This window comes from Cylas formicarius, unplaced genomic scaffold, assembly GCF_029955315.1.
Source record: "Cylas formicarius isolate icCylForm1 unplaced genomic scaffold, icCylForm1.1 PGA_scaffold_1__22_contigs__length_36826433, whole genome shotgun sequence".
NCBI classification, from domain to species: domain Eukaryota; kingdom Metazoa; phylum Arthropoda; class Insecta; order Coleoptera; family Brentidae; genus Cylas; species Cylas formicarius.
In genome coordinates this window covers 16,817,149-16,832,463 of record NW_026844264.1, presented here as the reverse complement: position 1 = coordinate 16,832,463, position 15,315 = coordinate 16,817,149, and the positions used below count along the sequence as shown (strand labels likewise).

Sequence of the window (15,315 nt, the reverse complement as noted above, 5' to 3'; positions counted from 1 at the left end):
CGGCTTCTAGCTTGATATGGATATGAAAAAAACTTCTCAAGGTGCTAACCATAACCAAAACATAAGCGATAATAATAATTTGAACTTTTGATTTGAATTGATTTTTGAAAAAAAAAAATGATAGCACCAAAATTCGACCTGCTTCAATGTCACATTTTCAAAATTTGATATAGAAACATCAAACAACATATCAGAATATTAGAAGTCTATATGACAAGACTGACCATTTATGACTGAAAAAAAAAAGACAAAGTTCTCGGAGTGGTTCGTCAGGCTGAGCAGAGTCGTGGATTTTTCTTCAAGCAAAAACCCAAATCGTTATGGGTAACAACAATTAGACAAAAAAATGCCTCATAATCACCCCTGTTCATAGTTAGCAGGTAAGGTTACTCTCAGTAAGCAAATAGAATTGGAAAAAAGAAAGATTGTATTAAACTTCACACAATGGTTTGATTTACTTAAAGTAGTCAAATCCCAAATTCGTAATTTGCAACAGAGCAACCCTATGCCCTAAAAATTATTTTGATTCATATTATTCACATAATTTTAAAAAAAAGTTGGCTACTTTGTACTAATCTGCCGTTAAATGGATGGTAACTTCAACATTTTTTGTGAAAAAAAATTCTTTTTCTTTAATTGGTTGGTTCAGTCCCACTGTCCTTCAACCAGGTCTCGATCTTGCGTACTCAAATAGGTCTCGGACTATAAGCAATAACTAATATTAAGAATCAAGAATTTTACAGATCTTTTACCAACGGAAATCGATAGTGCGAAGGAGTAGCGTTTGGTTTATTATAGTGCCCAGTAAAAACAACTAATTACCATCAGTCTTTAAAAATTAAATTTTGAAGTGTACCTTTGCAAAGGTTGATTTTCTTTTTCTGCGGCAGAGTGAGCCCGCTCCAATTTGGGCCGCTTATCGGAGGGGGCCTGCTGCATCTGCATCTGTATGGGCATATCAGTCTCAGGATTGCCGCCAGTCAACATCCATTGACCCGTTTTACTCAAAAGTTCTTGTTTTTTGCGGCAGAGGATGCAAACCCACACCACCTGCAAATAATGACATAAATCATGAAATATATTGCTCATATCTATAAGATTCATATTTTACATCATTTGCTTTGTAGAATGTTAATAGGGAGAGCGAAAAATATGTTCGAGCATAAATACATGAAATGGCGCTAAACTCAAAATTGAATCAATTTCGAGAAAATTGGTACCGTTGACTTGACTGGGCATCCCGCATCAAAGGACCAAAAAGGTAGTTATTATATCCGGTTCGCGCAAAATGAGAATATATGAGTTTTAATATTCTAATGTGCTGTGATTAAATTTTAAAAAATGGCTGATAATAACAGGGATTGTTGACCAAAGCAATACGATTAACTTCTTTTTTAAGTTCGAAATTTATCAAAACTATATTTTCTTAAATGGAACCCTTTGTATACGATCAAAATTAGTGTGCGTTTTATTGAAATTACCTTGACTATAACTGTATATAATATAACAGAGTCTTTAAAGAAGAGACATGATTTTTATCACTGAAGTACGCAATCAAAATTATTAATTGACTATTTAAACCTCATGTCAAACTAAAAAAATAACTAAATAACATAACCTGGTTGCAAATAAATAGACTTTACAGCAAAGTCGCGTTACAGCTAAGAAGCCTCAGCTATAAAGAATTTTAGCTATCAGCAAGAAACCTAATCGACGCTTAGAAAGCAAAAGAAGTTCACACATACCGGTTACGATTATCGGGAATAACTCATTTTTAACTCTTGTGAGGAAGGAAAAATTGTAAACTCTGATAAGGACCCTGCAACCTCAAGCGTGCGTTGCGTACGGCGACAAATGCAGGATACAAAATGTGGGATTTTATGCTGTGGCTGACGGATACAACAACCTAAATTTAAATTTAGCTCTTGAATAACTGCACATTATAGACATTGAGATAAAAAAATTAAATTGCACAACTTAATGATTCATTGAAGGGCCTAAAATTAGATAAAAACAGTATTAAATTAAAATTCTAGTGTCGGTATACAACCGAAAAACACTATATATCTTTAAAATGAATACGAAGGGAAATTAGGAAAGCCAACCACATTACCTGAGGTAATATCAGCACATTATTTCGGTTTGACGGAAGACGTACAACTGAAATGCATAGATTTTGTCGATACGTTTTCCAGGCAGAAGTTTTAGAAAATTCTCAATCTTTGTGACGTCAAACAAAATTTATCGGATTAGTGACTCATTTTCCGTTACTGTCTACTTAATTTAGACCAGTAAGAAGACAGTTATCAGGTAAAAGCGCATGATATGTTATACCATCGTTTGAGAGGGCTAGTTGTGAAATTATAGAAGAAATAATGTGGCTTGGGAATAAATGAAAATTGCAATAAATTTGTTTAAAATTATATATTAGGCAACAAATTTGATAAACGCCATTTGAGCCACGACTTTGATTTGGTATTAGCGGAAAGAAGCGGAGCGAGGGCTTGTTAATGCACGCGATAGCTCACTTGGTGCGAGAAAAACACGACCTTAAAAGAAAAACAATCTATTCTAGAAAATGGTATTTTAATAACAAGCCTAAGCATAGTTGAATTATTCTTATCGATTAGATATTTTGAATTTTGGTTACTCCCTACTCCACTTGCTCCGGGAATTGTTGCTAAAATATTCCAAAACCAGTTAAATTTTCTAACCTAAACTAACTAACCAAAACTAATTTTAGGGAGGATCAGCGAAATGCCTTGCGTAGGCATCGGAACGCAATTGAACATGAAGGTGGGTTGGTTGATTGCCTAAGGCTATTTGTAATGCAGCATACACCCACGACAATCAACGTGGGATGAAGCGTTCGACCCGGGACAGCAAAAATTAATCTTGCTTGTTTGCTATTGAATGGTTTATGGAAAGAAATTTTTAATTATTCGTACGTAATAGATGTTTGAATTAAAAATATTTGCAAATATTGCATTTTTAAAAATGCACTTCCGAAAAGGGGGGCGAGTAAAGAAAAAAAACTAAAAAAAATATTCAAAGTGGTCATTCATTCTACAGCTCAATTCAAAGTTTTCTGCAACTTTTGCGTTAACGTTTAAAATCTGAATTAAAATTCAGTTCCAGATTGGTATAAGTTTCTTCCAAAAGTTGACAAAAAAGTTTCGACAAAAACAACATTTTTAAATGGTATTTACGTTTATTAAAAATCACGAGAGATATGTTTATCTTTAATCTTTCGAGTTTTGGAATATCCTTATTTTTTATTCGATAAAGTGTTTATTGTTTTCATCTTTGAACTCGTGATGAGATAAAACTTTGGGGGTAGTTTAACTGTCTGCATACACCTATCTATGAAATTAACAAGTACGGACACATAGTCGAGATAAGGAGTCGTTTAATAGCATTAATAATAATAATAAGCATTAATAGCGAAAAATCGGTTACTACTGCAAACCTGCATACGCGCGGGGACATTGCAATGCACATGACGGTCCTAAGACCAAATCAAAGTATTTTATTAAAGCTATTTCCAACCAAATGTTTTATTTATTATCCGCATCAGGTGACGCAAAGTGTTTTAATCTAAAATCAGATGATAATAATAATTGTTGCATCGCTAATTTACGTGTGTTTAACTGCCGCTATTGGTGATACCGCCATTCATAAAATTGCGATCACGCAAATTTCATTATCGCTTCACGTGTATGATTCGTGTTTCTTTTATCGACAGTATAATAAAAAAACTAAATCATTGTATACATTTTCTTAATTTCATGATTTTCTGATTAGATGAAAGAGAGGCAAATACACCATGTAATTTCTCAAAATGTGCTAAAACAGAACGAAATCTTATTTATTGAACAGAAAACACTTGGAAAACAAGTATTTAGGGATGTAAATCCTCTCCTAGACTGTTAAAAATGGCTTTGTTGTGGAAATCCCAACAACTATTTTAGAGTTTGCAAAGATTTGTTTTCCGTTTTCAATCACTCGAATGGTAGTGCGTAAAAGTACGAAGAAAACGAAGTTTTCATTTTGTCGTGAAGGTTAAAATATTCAACTTGGTACTTTGTACCTGTTTGGTTAGTTTGGAGAAGGAGTGATAGAAATATTTAAAATATAAAAAAAAAAATCTCTTATGTGTGCTCGTGTGGGCTGTGCCTCTATCTCAAGATTTTATTATTATTTTTAGTTACTGATATAAGAATTAAATTGTCAACACATCTTATAAAAGTTTTAAACCAAAATTTTTTGCTCCGGATAAAAACTCTTTCTCATACTAGAAATTTCGACGTGGTCAAATAAGAACGTTGTATCTCAAAAAATTTGGTGTTTTATATCTCTATAAATGACACATAAAAACTTCAGATAAAGATTTTTTAATGATTAGGTAGAAATGGTGTCCTAATATTGGGAGTTTTTTATTTTTCAAAATTAATTCCTAATTTCCCACGGAAAGAAAAAACATTTATTTCTCGGTGCGAAGGAAATTGTAAAACTTGGTTATGATACTTTACTTAATAGATGACTTAACGCTATTGCTTTCACAATTTGCGGCAAATGTTTTGACGAAAGTGTTTTTGTTTTAGTTTACAACCTGTACAAAGAGCAAGTGTTATCTGAACTGTTGCTAAGTTTGAAGGAAAGGTTTGCTTGGTAGAATTTGTGATTTATACTTTTCTTAAAAAACTTGTTGAAAAAAAAAATGAGGAAAAAATTAATGCCAAATGAAACATCTTGAAAATTATGTAATGTTGTTTTTCTTTTTATTTTCTAGTCGTTATTTACTAATTCATTTTAAAATTTTATTAAATATTAAGATAATATAGTTCTAATAATATGTTATTATGTTACATTTACTATTGAAATTTGTTTAACATTTCTCTTTCCCTAACGTTGAAACTGTAAAGGATAGGGAAATTGTAGAAATGTTCTGGCAAACGGCAATATACGATATTTTACATGGAATATGGATAAAATTTCTATAGAAATTAAAAAATGTTAGAAAGAAATTAAAAAAGTTGACCCCTGTATAGTCCCAAATTTCAAATTTTTTAGTAGTTATGGATTTTCCATCAGATCGACGAAGTTCTCAATGAGACAACATGGTGACACCTTTTTGAATGAGTATTTTTGAAACCATTATTGAAAGCCGATTAAATAGGACAAAACTTTTACATTTAGATGCACAATAACAAAATTAAATAAGCTGAAGTGGACTTTTAAATATTTTAGAAAACCAAAAATTTTTTGATTTCCATATTACTATTATTATTTTAAACTTTACAAAGAAAAAAGTTATGCAACAATTGTAGGGTTCAAAATGAGTTTCTTCAGAATATTCTTGTCTAGTCGAAATGGTTTCCCAATTTTGAACTACTACTAACAACAATAAAATTTTAGTTAAAATTCTCTGAATTTTTATCTAATTCTATTCTAAGTACTTCATTGATACAATAAGCAAATGACCTGCATGACAATGTCAATGACAATGACGTGCATAGGACATTTAGACAATATGAAGCAACAAACAGTAGCGAAAGCAAGTAACAGGAGACATGAAGAACTAATTATAAAGTTAGCTTATTTTTTTTATTAAGAATCTAAAAATGTACAAAATACAGGAGGTTCTAATGAAAATTTCGGTGTTGATGGTATTAGTTGTGGAACTCGGACAACCTGTAGTCAAAACATCTAAATATTGAAAACGAGATTCGTTTTGAACCCGGCAACTTTTGTCTAACGATTTTTTTGTAAAAATGCTAGGAAGTAAATACTAAAACCAAAGAATTTGATTATTCTAAAATATTTCTTAGTCCGCCTCAGCTAATTGGCAACTTCAGGGTATTATGAAAACAACTTTTATCCCATTTAACCGCCCCGTATCTCTAATGGTTTAAAAGTTACCCATAAAATCCTATTGAAAAGTGCCCACCCTGTATACTTGTACATTTTATTTATTATGTGCACTCAATGTTCTATTCCATCATAACCTTTTTCATTCCCTTGATGACGTTATGTTAACCGCACCCTATAAAAACGCGAACACGTAAACGACTCCGAATATCACCACCATCAATGTGAATTTAAAAACGAACAACTTCAGTGTCGAGTTTGGAACTTATTTATACTGTCACAAGGCGAAACAGATCCATTTATTATATTTACATTTGGAATCGACGTTACACACTCTACATGTACGAGTATTCTTCCTGGATATACATGACAACGTTGGCCAGGCCATTCTCTCGGCAATGACGTCAACTCGAACCCCACGCACACTGCCGGCATCCTCACAATGGACTTCCCACGCCACGGACGTCGCCGCCGCCGCCACGATCGAGGCACTGCTCTTCCCGGGCAGCCTGGCAGGAGTTCCGCGGCGAATTCCTGCTCCCCATTGCTATCGATATAATCGCGGGACCAACACCGAACCATTGTTGTGTATTGGTCGATGATTTCAATATGTTTCGATATGTTTTTCCCTTACATTTTTGACAGCATCATCTACATGATCACCCATAAGAGATACAAACAGTGCAAATATGAAAATTCAATGATTTTTATGGAAAAATGGCAAATTTTAACAACATGTCTTTTTTAATGGAACGTCCAGTATATTGTTTCATATTCTTATCCATTAGTTTTGAACATAGAACGGTTCAAAATTTCCTTGATATTTAAGTCTTAAAACATAATTGTCAGTTTTGACAAAGGCAACGGCAATAACTCTTGAATTTGTTTAATCGAATTAATTGCTTAGCAATCAGCAAAAATAATGGAACTAAATTCTATTTCTTGAAATAATCGCTTTCATTTTCATTGGTTTTGTAGAATGAGATAAATGTCTATTTAATTCATTGATTGCCTGTCTCATTCTTTCTTCTAAAATTTGGATTGTTCTTGGTCTATTATAATAAATGTTGTTTTTTAGTCAAGTCTAGTTTAAAAAAATCAGTTCCAATTTTTTTGACCCGTCCACCAAAGGCTCTTAAGGTAAAATAAAAAATGACGGGAAAACCAAATACGTGAATCCACTACCCGATTTTTTGAAATCACTGTAAAAGTTAAAAATTCACACAAAAGCTGTTTTTATAGATCTTATCAAAAGGAATCTATTGGTTAAATCAATTCGCATTATTTCTAGTAATAACAGTACATCGGCAACTTTTTCTTCCAGGCCTGGACCAAATTAGCTTTTAATCACTCACTCAAAATTTTGTTTTGGTGTTGTTTATGATATTTTATATATAGATCAGCCCTTTAAAACCACATTGATGGTTGTGAGTTTTGGGCAGAAAAAAACATTTGGCAAGGGATTTTCAGCAAGGCTACAGTTGACAATTTTTAATGTAATGTTAATTTAATGTCTCAAAAAGCATCTTTCGCTAAAACACTGTTATTGTATATCAAATTTCGAAAAGTTCGCTTTCTTAATCCTTCAAAACTTTTAATAGGACACCCTACCACGATTTACGGTTACGTCAGCTCACTTCGGAGGCAAAAATAGTGAAATAGTAAAGGTATTTCATATTCCTGTCATAGATCATTGCGTCTTTTAGTCCCCTAACCATTTTAAGTTTTTCCTTTGTTCTGGTACTATGTCCAACTCACGTTATTACTGTATTGCTTCTTTTGGGTCGAGTTTTGCCCACCAAACAATAGCTCAAATTACTCAAACTTAATATAATGAAAATTAATCAAATCTCCCCAAACACACACAAACACAGATATTTGTTTTCAACCGCTGTTTTCTAGCTCAAAAAAGTGTGTTTACGCTGGGTTGTTCTTTTTATGTTACTAGAACTCCGGTTTACCTCTTGGTTAATTACTTCGTTCACTCGCTAGATATGTTATTTAAGGTACTTGAGTGCTCGAAACTGGTTCTGTCGTTTGGCACTCGAAAAAAAAATGATTTTACGTTAAATTGTTGTGAAGGACAACACGGTTGTTTCTTTTCTCCTGAGTTTACTCTGAGAGATGGACTACTTTTCCATTTTTTTTTCTGGTCGTGTTACTTTGGTCCACGAGCTGAAGATGAACTATTTAATGAGGAAGGGGTGTAAGGTGAACGTCTGGTTTAACATTAAGTGTCTAAGAAACCATTATTCCGAAATACCCATTAGTAAGAAGAATGGGGGTTAATAAGGCTGTTTTTCATGGAGTGGGCCAAGGATGAGGTCAAACGACATAATTGAATTTTCTAGAATTAAAACTTAAATTGTTCTGATCTCTTGCCTCTTCCCCAACTTCCTAAAAAAAAATTAAGTAAGAAAATTGAATAACAATTGAAATCTTAAATGAATTTTTTCCCCCACAATGCCAATTCAAGTTCCAACTACCCTGTAAAGACAACTTCAACAACGAACGTTTGATCCGAGATATTGTTTTTCATTACATAGAATCTAAGTAACAGTATAAGAAACCAGTCTGAAATATATTTTCACATTTTCCCCACTGCAGGTGAACAAATTCGAATAAGGACACACACGATATGTTTAAAATCTGTTAGATCCTTAATTCCGTCCAAACTATTTCTACAGAAAATCAAATAAAGATAAGTGCGATTACACTGCCACTAACCCAGCTCAAAATTTCATTAACAAATTTTAAAAAATATTTGGGAGGCTAGAAACAGCTTTTTCCAATTCTATAAATCGAAGCTCGTACTGATGAACGCTAGTATTCCTATGTTTTATGGATTTCCAAAGATTAATAATCAATAAAAATGATATTCATATACGTCCACTAGTGTTGAATAATGTTTTCACCATGTTCCAAGCTCTTGGTTAAAGAATGTTTTATTACAGTTAATCCATTTTTCGAGTTCATTCTCCATCAGTAATTTCAAACAATTAACCGGATTAAACTTAAATATTTTCATACCAAAAACAGAGATTTTGGTCTCCATACATGTAGCTAATTTAGTTCCAAGCATACCTCTTAATGATTGTCTGTCGTTAGTAAACCAACTTAAAACGGATATAATGGGTGTTTTTTTTTCGCTGTATAGAACCTTAAGTTGGCATTACTTGGATTTAACAGCTGTCAAATGATTTATTCTCAGTTTGGTTTGGCAATTCATCATGAATAGACTCACGCCTGAACAACGCTTGCAAATAGTGCAATTTTATTTCGCAAATAATGGTTCTGTGCGGAATACGTATCGCGCACTACGTCCATTTTATCGTCGACAAAATCGTCCATCAGAGCAGTTAATTCGATTAACCATGGAACGTTTTCGCACCTCGTTTACTCTTATTGATAACTCGCATCCCCAAAGACGCCGTACGGTGCGTACAGAAGAAGTTATTGCTACTGTAGAGCGTAGCATTGAGGAAGACCCGAATGAGTCCATCCGCCATCGAGCACAGGAATTGGATCTGTGTCCATCCACTTTATGGAAGATTTTGCGGAAGGATCTTGGTTTACGTGCTTACAAAATCCAACTCGTGCAAGAATTGAAGCCAAACGATCATCAAGTAAGGCGTAGATTCGTCGAATGGGCCCAAAACGAGATTGCCGTTGTTCCCGATTTTCATAAGCAAATTTTGTTTAGCGATGAAGCGCACTTCTGGTTGAATGGCTACAGCAATAAACAAAACTGTTGGAGCGAAGCTAATCTTCAAGTGTATGTCGAAACACCGTTACATCCAGAAAAACTGACTGTTTTCGCCATGTTATTGCCGATATACGGCCACAAATGTTGGAAAAAGTTATCGAAAATTGGACGTCCAGAGTGGACTACATCCGCGCCAGCTGTGACGGTCATATGCCAGAAATCATATTTAAAATGTAACGCCACAAAATTATCTTTTGGATAAATAAAATTCACGTCAATCGAATAATCTATTGTTGTTTTATTGCAACTTAAAGTTCTATACATCGAAAAAAAATACCCCTTATATATATATATATATATATATATATATATATATATATATATATATATATATATATATATATATATATATATATATATATATATATATATATATATATATATATATATATATATATAGAATGTCGGCCTGTCTATAGGTTCCAACCTATCCCATGCTAGCTGAAATTTTCATGTATGAAATCCGAAGTTAAACAATATACTTTCTATATAACGTCATCTTCTGTTCTGGTTACGTAGATGACTTTTTTATCATTTTCAATAAAATTAAAATTTTGTAAATATTCTTTTGGCCTTTTTAATTGATATTCATCATTCTATTAAATTTCCTACGCAAATAGAGAAGGATCCCCTATCTTCTGATACTGATTTTCTGATAAGCAAATCAAATAACCACCTTTCCTTTTCCATTTAGCATAAGTCCAGAAGCACAATTATTTTTGCAAAATGTCTAGTCGTTAGTTGTTTTCATTATTTTCAATTCGTAGTATTTAAAAACATCCAATCAAATTTGAAATTCAGGTTTTAGGAATGTCGCGTATCGACTACTAAAACAACATTTTAAAAATATGCTTTTGTAGAACTAGTGAAACTATTTTTAAATTAAATGTTTACAATAAATGTGTTTATTTCTGACATTTATTATTGAGGAATTATTTGAGGAACTTGCAAATTTTCACGTATTTATTTATTTGCAAGTTTCTGATATCGACGCGTTTATTAAAAACTAGAAAAGCTAAGTACGAACCTTATTGGACCTTAAAGTAACTTTTCCGCCACACCGGGCGCAACACCGGATGGAACAGTAATTACAAATATGGCCGATGCCGTCGGCGAACTTAGTTTTGAGACATATGTGACACGTAGCTTCGAGTTCGATCCCGGCTTTTTTGTGCTGCTCGTTCCGGGCCCGTATCGTTTCTTCGAGGATTTGAACTTCGTCAGCCTTCCGCCTGCAACCACAAAATATTATTTGAAAACGAAAAATGACGATCAAAGCGGGGCTTGAATCAATACGTCGAACGAAGGAATCTAAGTAACGTATAGGTAATTTACATAGATACATTTAAAATCTTAATAAGATAACTCTTTGTCGACCATTGAGTCGGGAATTAGACCACAAGAATCAACAACAATCACAAATAATGATTTCCTTTTCCATGATATTCAACCGCGTTAACCGCGGAAACATCGGGGTCACATTCCGAAATATTTGTTTATGGCATTAATTACACGTATCAGCAGATTCCAAAAGAATGTTTTTTGGTTTAATTTTTATTACGATTCTGATTATTTTACAAAAAAAACTAATCAAAAATTTAATATAATCTTTAACTACTATGACTGAGGTCAGATTAAGAAGTTACTGAACAAACCTTAATTTTTCAAAATGTAAGACCCCCTTTTTTATTGAGAATAATAATAACGTTTACAGTTTTCTTAAGAACCGATGTAGAAATTTAAATTTGGTCCATTTGAAGTAAATTATTGTAAATTTTGAAAGACACTTCCACATGTTACTATAATAAGCTCTGAAGAAGCCAGCAGGATGGTTTTTGACAAACAATCTTAGAAAATATTTTTCGTTGAAGTTTAAGTATATAATTTATTAAAAATTGGAAGGCAACCTAAAATGTAGGCATATGATGAATTTCAGAAACATTTTTACTGAGTGAATTCAAAACATACGAAATAAATTACTCAAATGTTTACGATTACGATTAACTTTTTACAATAATGTATGTAAATACCATGTACATAAGTTATCGGATGAATTATTTCTAAAATATCAATTGTTGTACGTTTCAGCATTTATAGGCGCAATTTTCTTTAAAGCAAAATGTGTCCCGAAAATTTTACTCAAGTTTTATAATATATATTAGCAAATTGTACCATTAGTTTTCAGGTACATTGAAAACATTTAGCCGCTCCCAATTCCGTGAATGAAGTATACTAAAAAGTAACCCACGCGTTACCTTGTAAAATTGTTTTTTAAGCCTTATTTAAGTGGCATCAAAGGCAATATGATATTATAACGAATTCCGTAGTAAAAAATATGAAATATAAGATATTAAGTCCCATCACTACTCCCTCAAAAACGAACTTCGGTATGGAACAATATCCATGATATAAAATTTTCCGACAAAATATATAATAACTTATTTAAAACAGTAACAGCCCAGTTCTCCCACATCCAGAACTCTCCTATCTTCTGTGAACCCCTCTTATAATAATAAGAACTGTTCAGTTTGTAGAAATTTTTAGGGATAAATTAAATGCCGTTAGATAGATTTATCGAAGTGAGACTAAATCTGTGACATTCCCTGTTCGCAGAGGAGAGCAAGCAATAAAACATCGCATTTTGAATATAATGGCATATACGAGGTGTGTTCAAAAAGTAAGGTGACTTTTAAGTTTTAGCAAAAAGTGTTTTATTTATTCATCAAAATTAATATTCCTTCAAAATATCCCCCCCCCCAGCGCCCAAGATGTAATACACTTGTGCTAACATTTTCTCCAATCCTCGAAGCACTTCTGGTAAGCACTCTGATATAGCCTTGAGTTCTTCTCTCGTTTTTTTTTTTACTTTATGTCCACATTTGCTCCAAACATCCTTCCTTTCATCTGGTTCTTAGGTTTTAGTTACTTGCTTAGTTAGAAAAAAGTCACTGGGGGCCATATCTGGTAAATATGATGGCTGAGGCATGATTGTGGTTTTGTTTTTGGCAAAATGTCAGACACAAGCAACGATGCAAAATCCATTAATTGTTTTCCCACAATTCCAGATCTTTTTTCGTATTGCTTGAAAGTAATACCATTTATTGACCGTACGACGACCTTGTGGTGAGAACGATAATCAAAGAAAACAGTAAGCCAAACCTAGACATTTGATCGAACTTTTTCTGGTCTTGGCAGTTCTGGGTTCTTCCATTGTGACGACTTGGCTTTGGCTTCGACGTCGTAAGCATATACCCCTGATTGGTCGCCAGTTATGACCTTTTTGAGCATATCTGGATCATTATTGACAGCTCTTGAGCGATGCTCCTTCGTCGGTCCTTTTCTTCCAAACTAATCAGTTTTGGAAAAAAAATTGAAGGTCAAAACTTCGGAAAAAATTGCATGGCACGAGCAGAGATGCCGACGTCTTCAGCCACCTTTCTAATAGTGCGACAATTTTTCAACATCATTTGTTTCACTTCTTCAACGCTTTGTTGACCCAGAGCGAGGTTCTTCTCAACCATCATGGAACCACTTATAAACATTTTTTTTTTGCTCAAACTATATTTACCATATGCCGTTGTCAATATTTCAAGTACCTGGCAGCACTGTATTCCATTTTTTACACAAAATTTTATGCATATTTCTTTGTTCCATTTTTTTGACAGCAGAAAATCGCCTAGCACACAAAACAGGTCTAACGTCTAACTCGTAAAAAAAGTAAATGTGCCAACTGGCTGACACTATAACATGTTTAACAACATAAAAAAATATATATCGAAGTTCGAATGTACGTAGACCGCCCAATTACAAAAGTCACCTTACTTTTTGAACACTACTGGTATACTTTTAAGTTCTCATTCCCCTACCTTTAATTTCTTCAGATGTCCGTAACAAGTGGGCTTCGTAGATGAAACGGGGATGAAAATACGTACATTTGGCGGTTTGGATGTTTTTATATAATTTTATAGATTTTGCTTCGTTTAATTTACATTTTATTTAATTAGGTGTGATAGAATAGAGAAAATATAACATTTTTCACCCACCATCACTACTATCAATTTTTTTCAATGATTTTCTTGAATAATAATTTGTCTATAACTAATTTTATGTTAACCTAAACCAATCACTGCATTGGAATTTAATTCTAGGTAGATACTTTCACCACAGTTTCTTCTTTTCTTAAATTATTAGTGTTTTTAAAAATTGACGAATCATATTAGACAAGGTGAATATGTTCCTTGGTTTGCCTTTTTCATTGGTTTTCTGTTCGAAAACAATTCTCTTAATCAGAGATAGAGAGGTTATAGATTGCTTGATTAATAACTTCGGACCTTTCCTTTTAACAATTTGTGTAAATGCAATATTAAATCTTTTTTATTGCCAGATTCCTTTTGATCTCTTTTTCCGCAAGTGTTACCGGTACTGATTCATTGTGTATTTGTGTGTCCTCTGTGCTCTATGCAACTATATTTCACTTGAAGATAATAATACTCGTTCCTTTTGGATAATTAGTTATTTTTATTCTTCTTAATGAGTAGTATTACAAGTGGTACAGTTTTGCTTCTAGCGAGTTTTTTGGGACACGAGATTACTTGCCACCATATAGCTATATGGATAAAATAGTGTCCCCAGTCCCTACTACCATAAAAATTGACGCGGCTTAGGTGGCTATAATATTTTCATGCCTTTACATTATACCCGCTAACCTGCACTTTGCACTATTTTCTCTCTAAGCAGCGATATCCGCACACTTAACTCCTTTTTGTCTCAAGATTTGATGGGATCTTGGTGATTATTGAATGCCGAATATCGTGTCTGTTATCATTTAGTTTGGTGGTTAGAAAAATGGCCTGGATAATTATAAATAAGACTGTAGTTGGGTTTGTTTCTATGATTAACATAACGAATATATAAGCATCCACCTAAATTTTGAGTTTTCTCTCAAACGAAATTGGATTTTTAGGACACTTTCTTGAAATTATTCAATTAATGCCTGTTATTATTCAAGTTTTTATTGGCGTACCCATTTGACTTTATTTTTCACAAAGCTGGATGTCTTCTTATAAATGTCTAGAAACTCTGGTAAAATAGTATATTACGCAACAAGTGTGATAAACAGCATTTGAATCGCGAGTTTATACACGAGAGCTCCCACAACGTGAGTAATATCCCGAAAACATGTGGCTTGCAACCTTAGATGACGAAACTGACATCATTCTGCACGCTTGAGAAGAGCTTAGAAAAACTCTATTCACAATAGACGAGTATAAACGTTTTCAATTATTTTATATTATTTTTATTTAAGAAAATATCTTAAACCGCTGATTTAACCCTTCACTATAAATTATACATTTATGGAAACAATAAAATTAACCTGCGTATTTTAACTGTCAGAGAAGTTGCTGCATGACATACCGCGGTACATCTAGCGCGTGCTGTTGACTAACGCACAAATTTGTAGACAGACTTTGACTGCGGCGGATCGGGGTCTTCAGATAAACTTTTATCTGCGTGACTGGCTATTAGTAGGATATACACGTAAAGTTTGATATACGAGTGTTCAACCAAAGAAGCTTGTGGTGAAATGGCGAATTTTTAGTTCGTTTTTTGCTAAAACTTAAGGGCCAGTTTTTCCCCTGGATTGCTCAGAGTGTAAAAAAGGAATGACAATAAAACCT

The 15,315-nt window shown here is 33.3% G+C and overlaps 1 protein-coding gene across 11 annotated transcripts in view; it reads right to left on the bottom strand.

The window, feature by feature from the left end:
* The window catches only part of LOC132696277 (regulating synaptic membrane exocytosis protein 2), a 76,769-nt gene that overhangs the window by 52,364 nt on the left and 9,090 nt on the right, over positions 1 to 15,315 (bottom strand). For 9 of the 11 annotated variants that reach the window (XR_009618010.1, XR_009618012.1, XR_009618011.1 and 6 more), the window contains 2 exons: positions 10,665 to 10,869; positions 857 to 1,050 (listed from right to left, as the gene is read on the bottom strand). Coding sequence is in view for 1 of the 11 variants with exons in the window: in XM_060661015.1 (XP_060516998.1) it covers positions 857 to 1,050; positions 10,665 to 10,869 (399 nt within the window). In the remaining 10 variants the exon portion in view is untranslated. Of the gene's footprint in view, positions 1 to 856; positions 1,051 to 6,008; positions 6,123 to 6,183; positions 6,314 to 10,664; positions 10,870 to 15,315 lie in introns of those variants that run through there. The other 2 variants (XR_009618015.1, XR_009618016.1) reach the window with 2 other exon arrangements.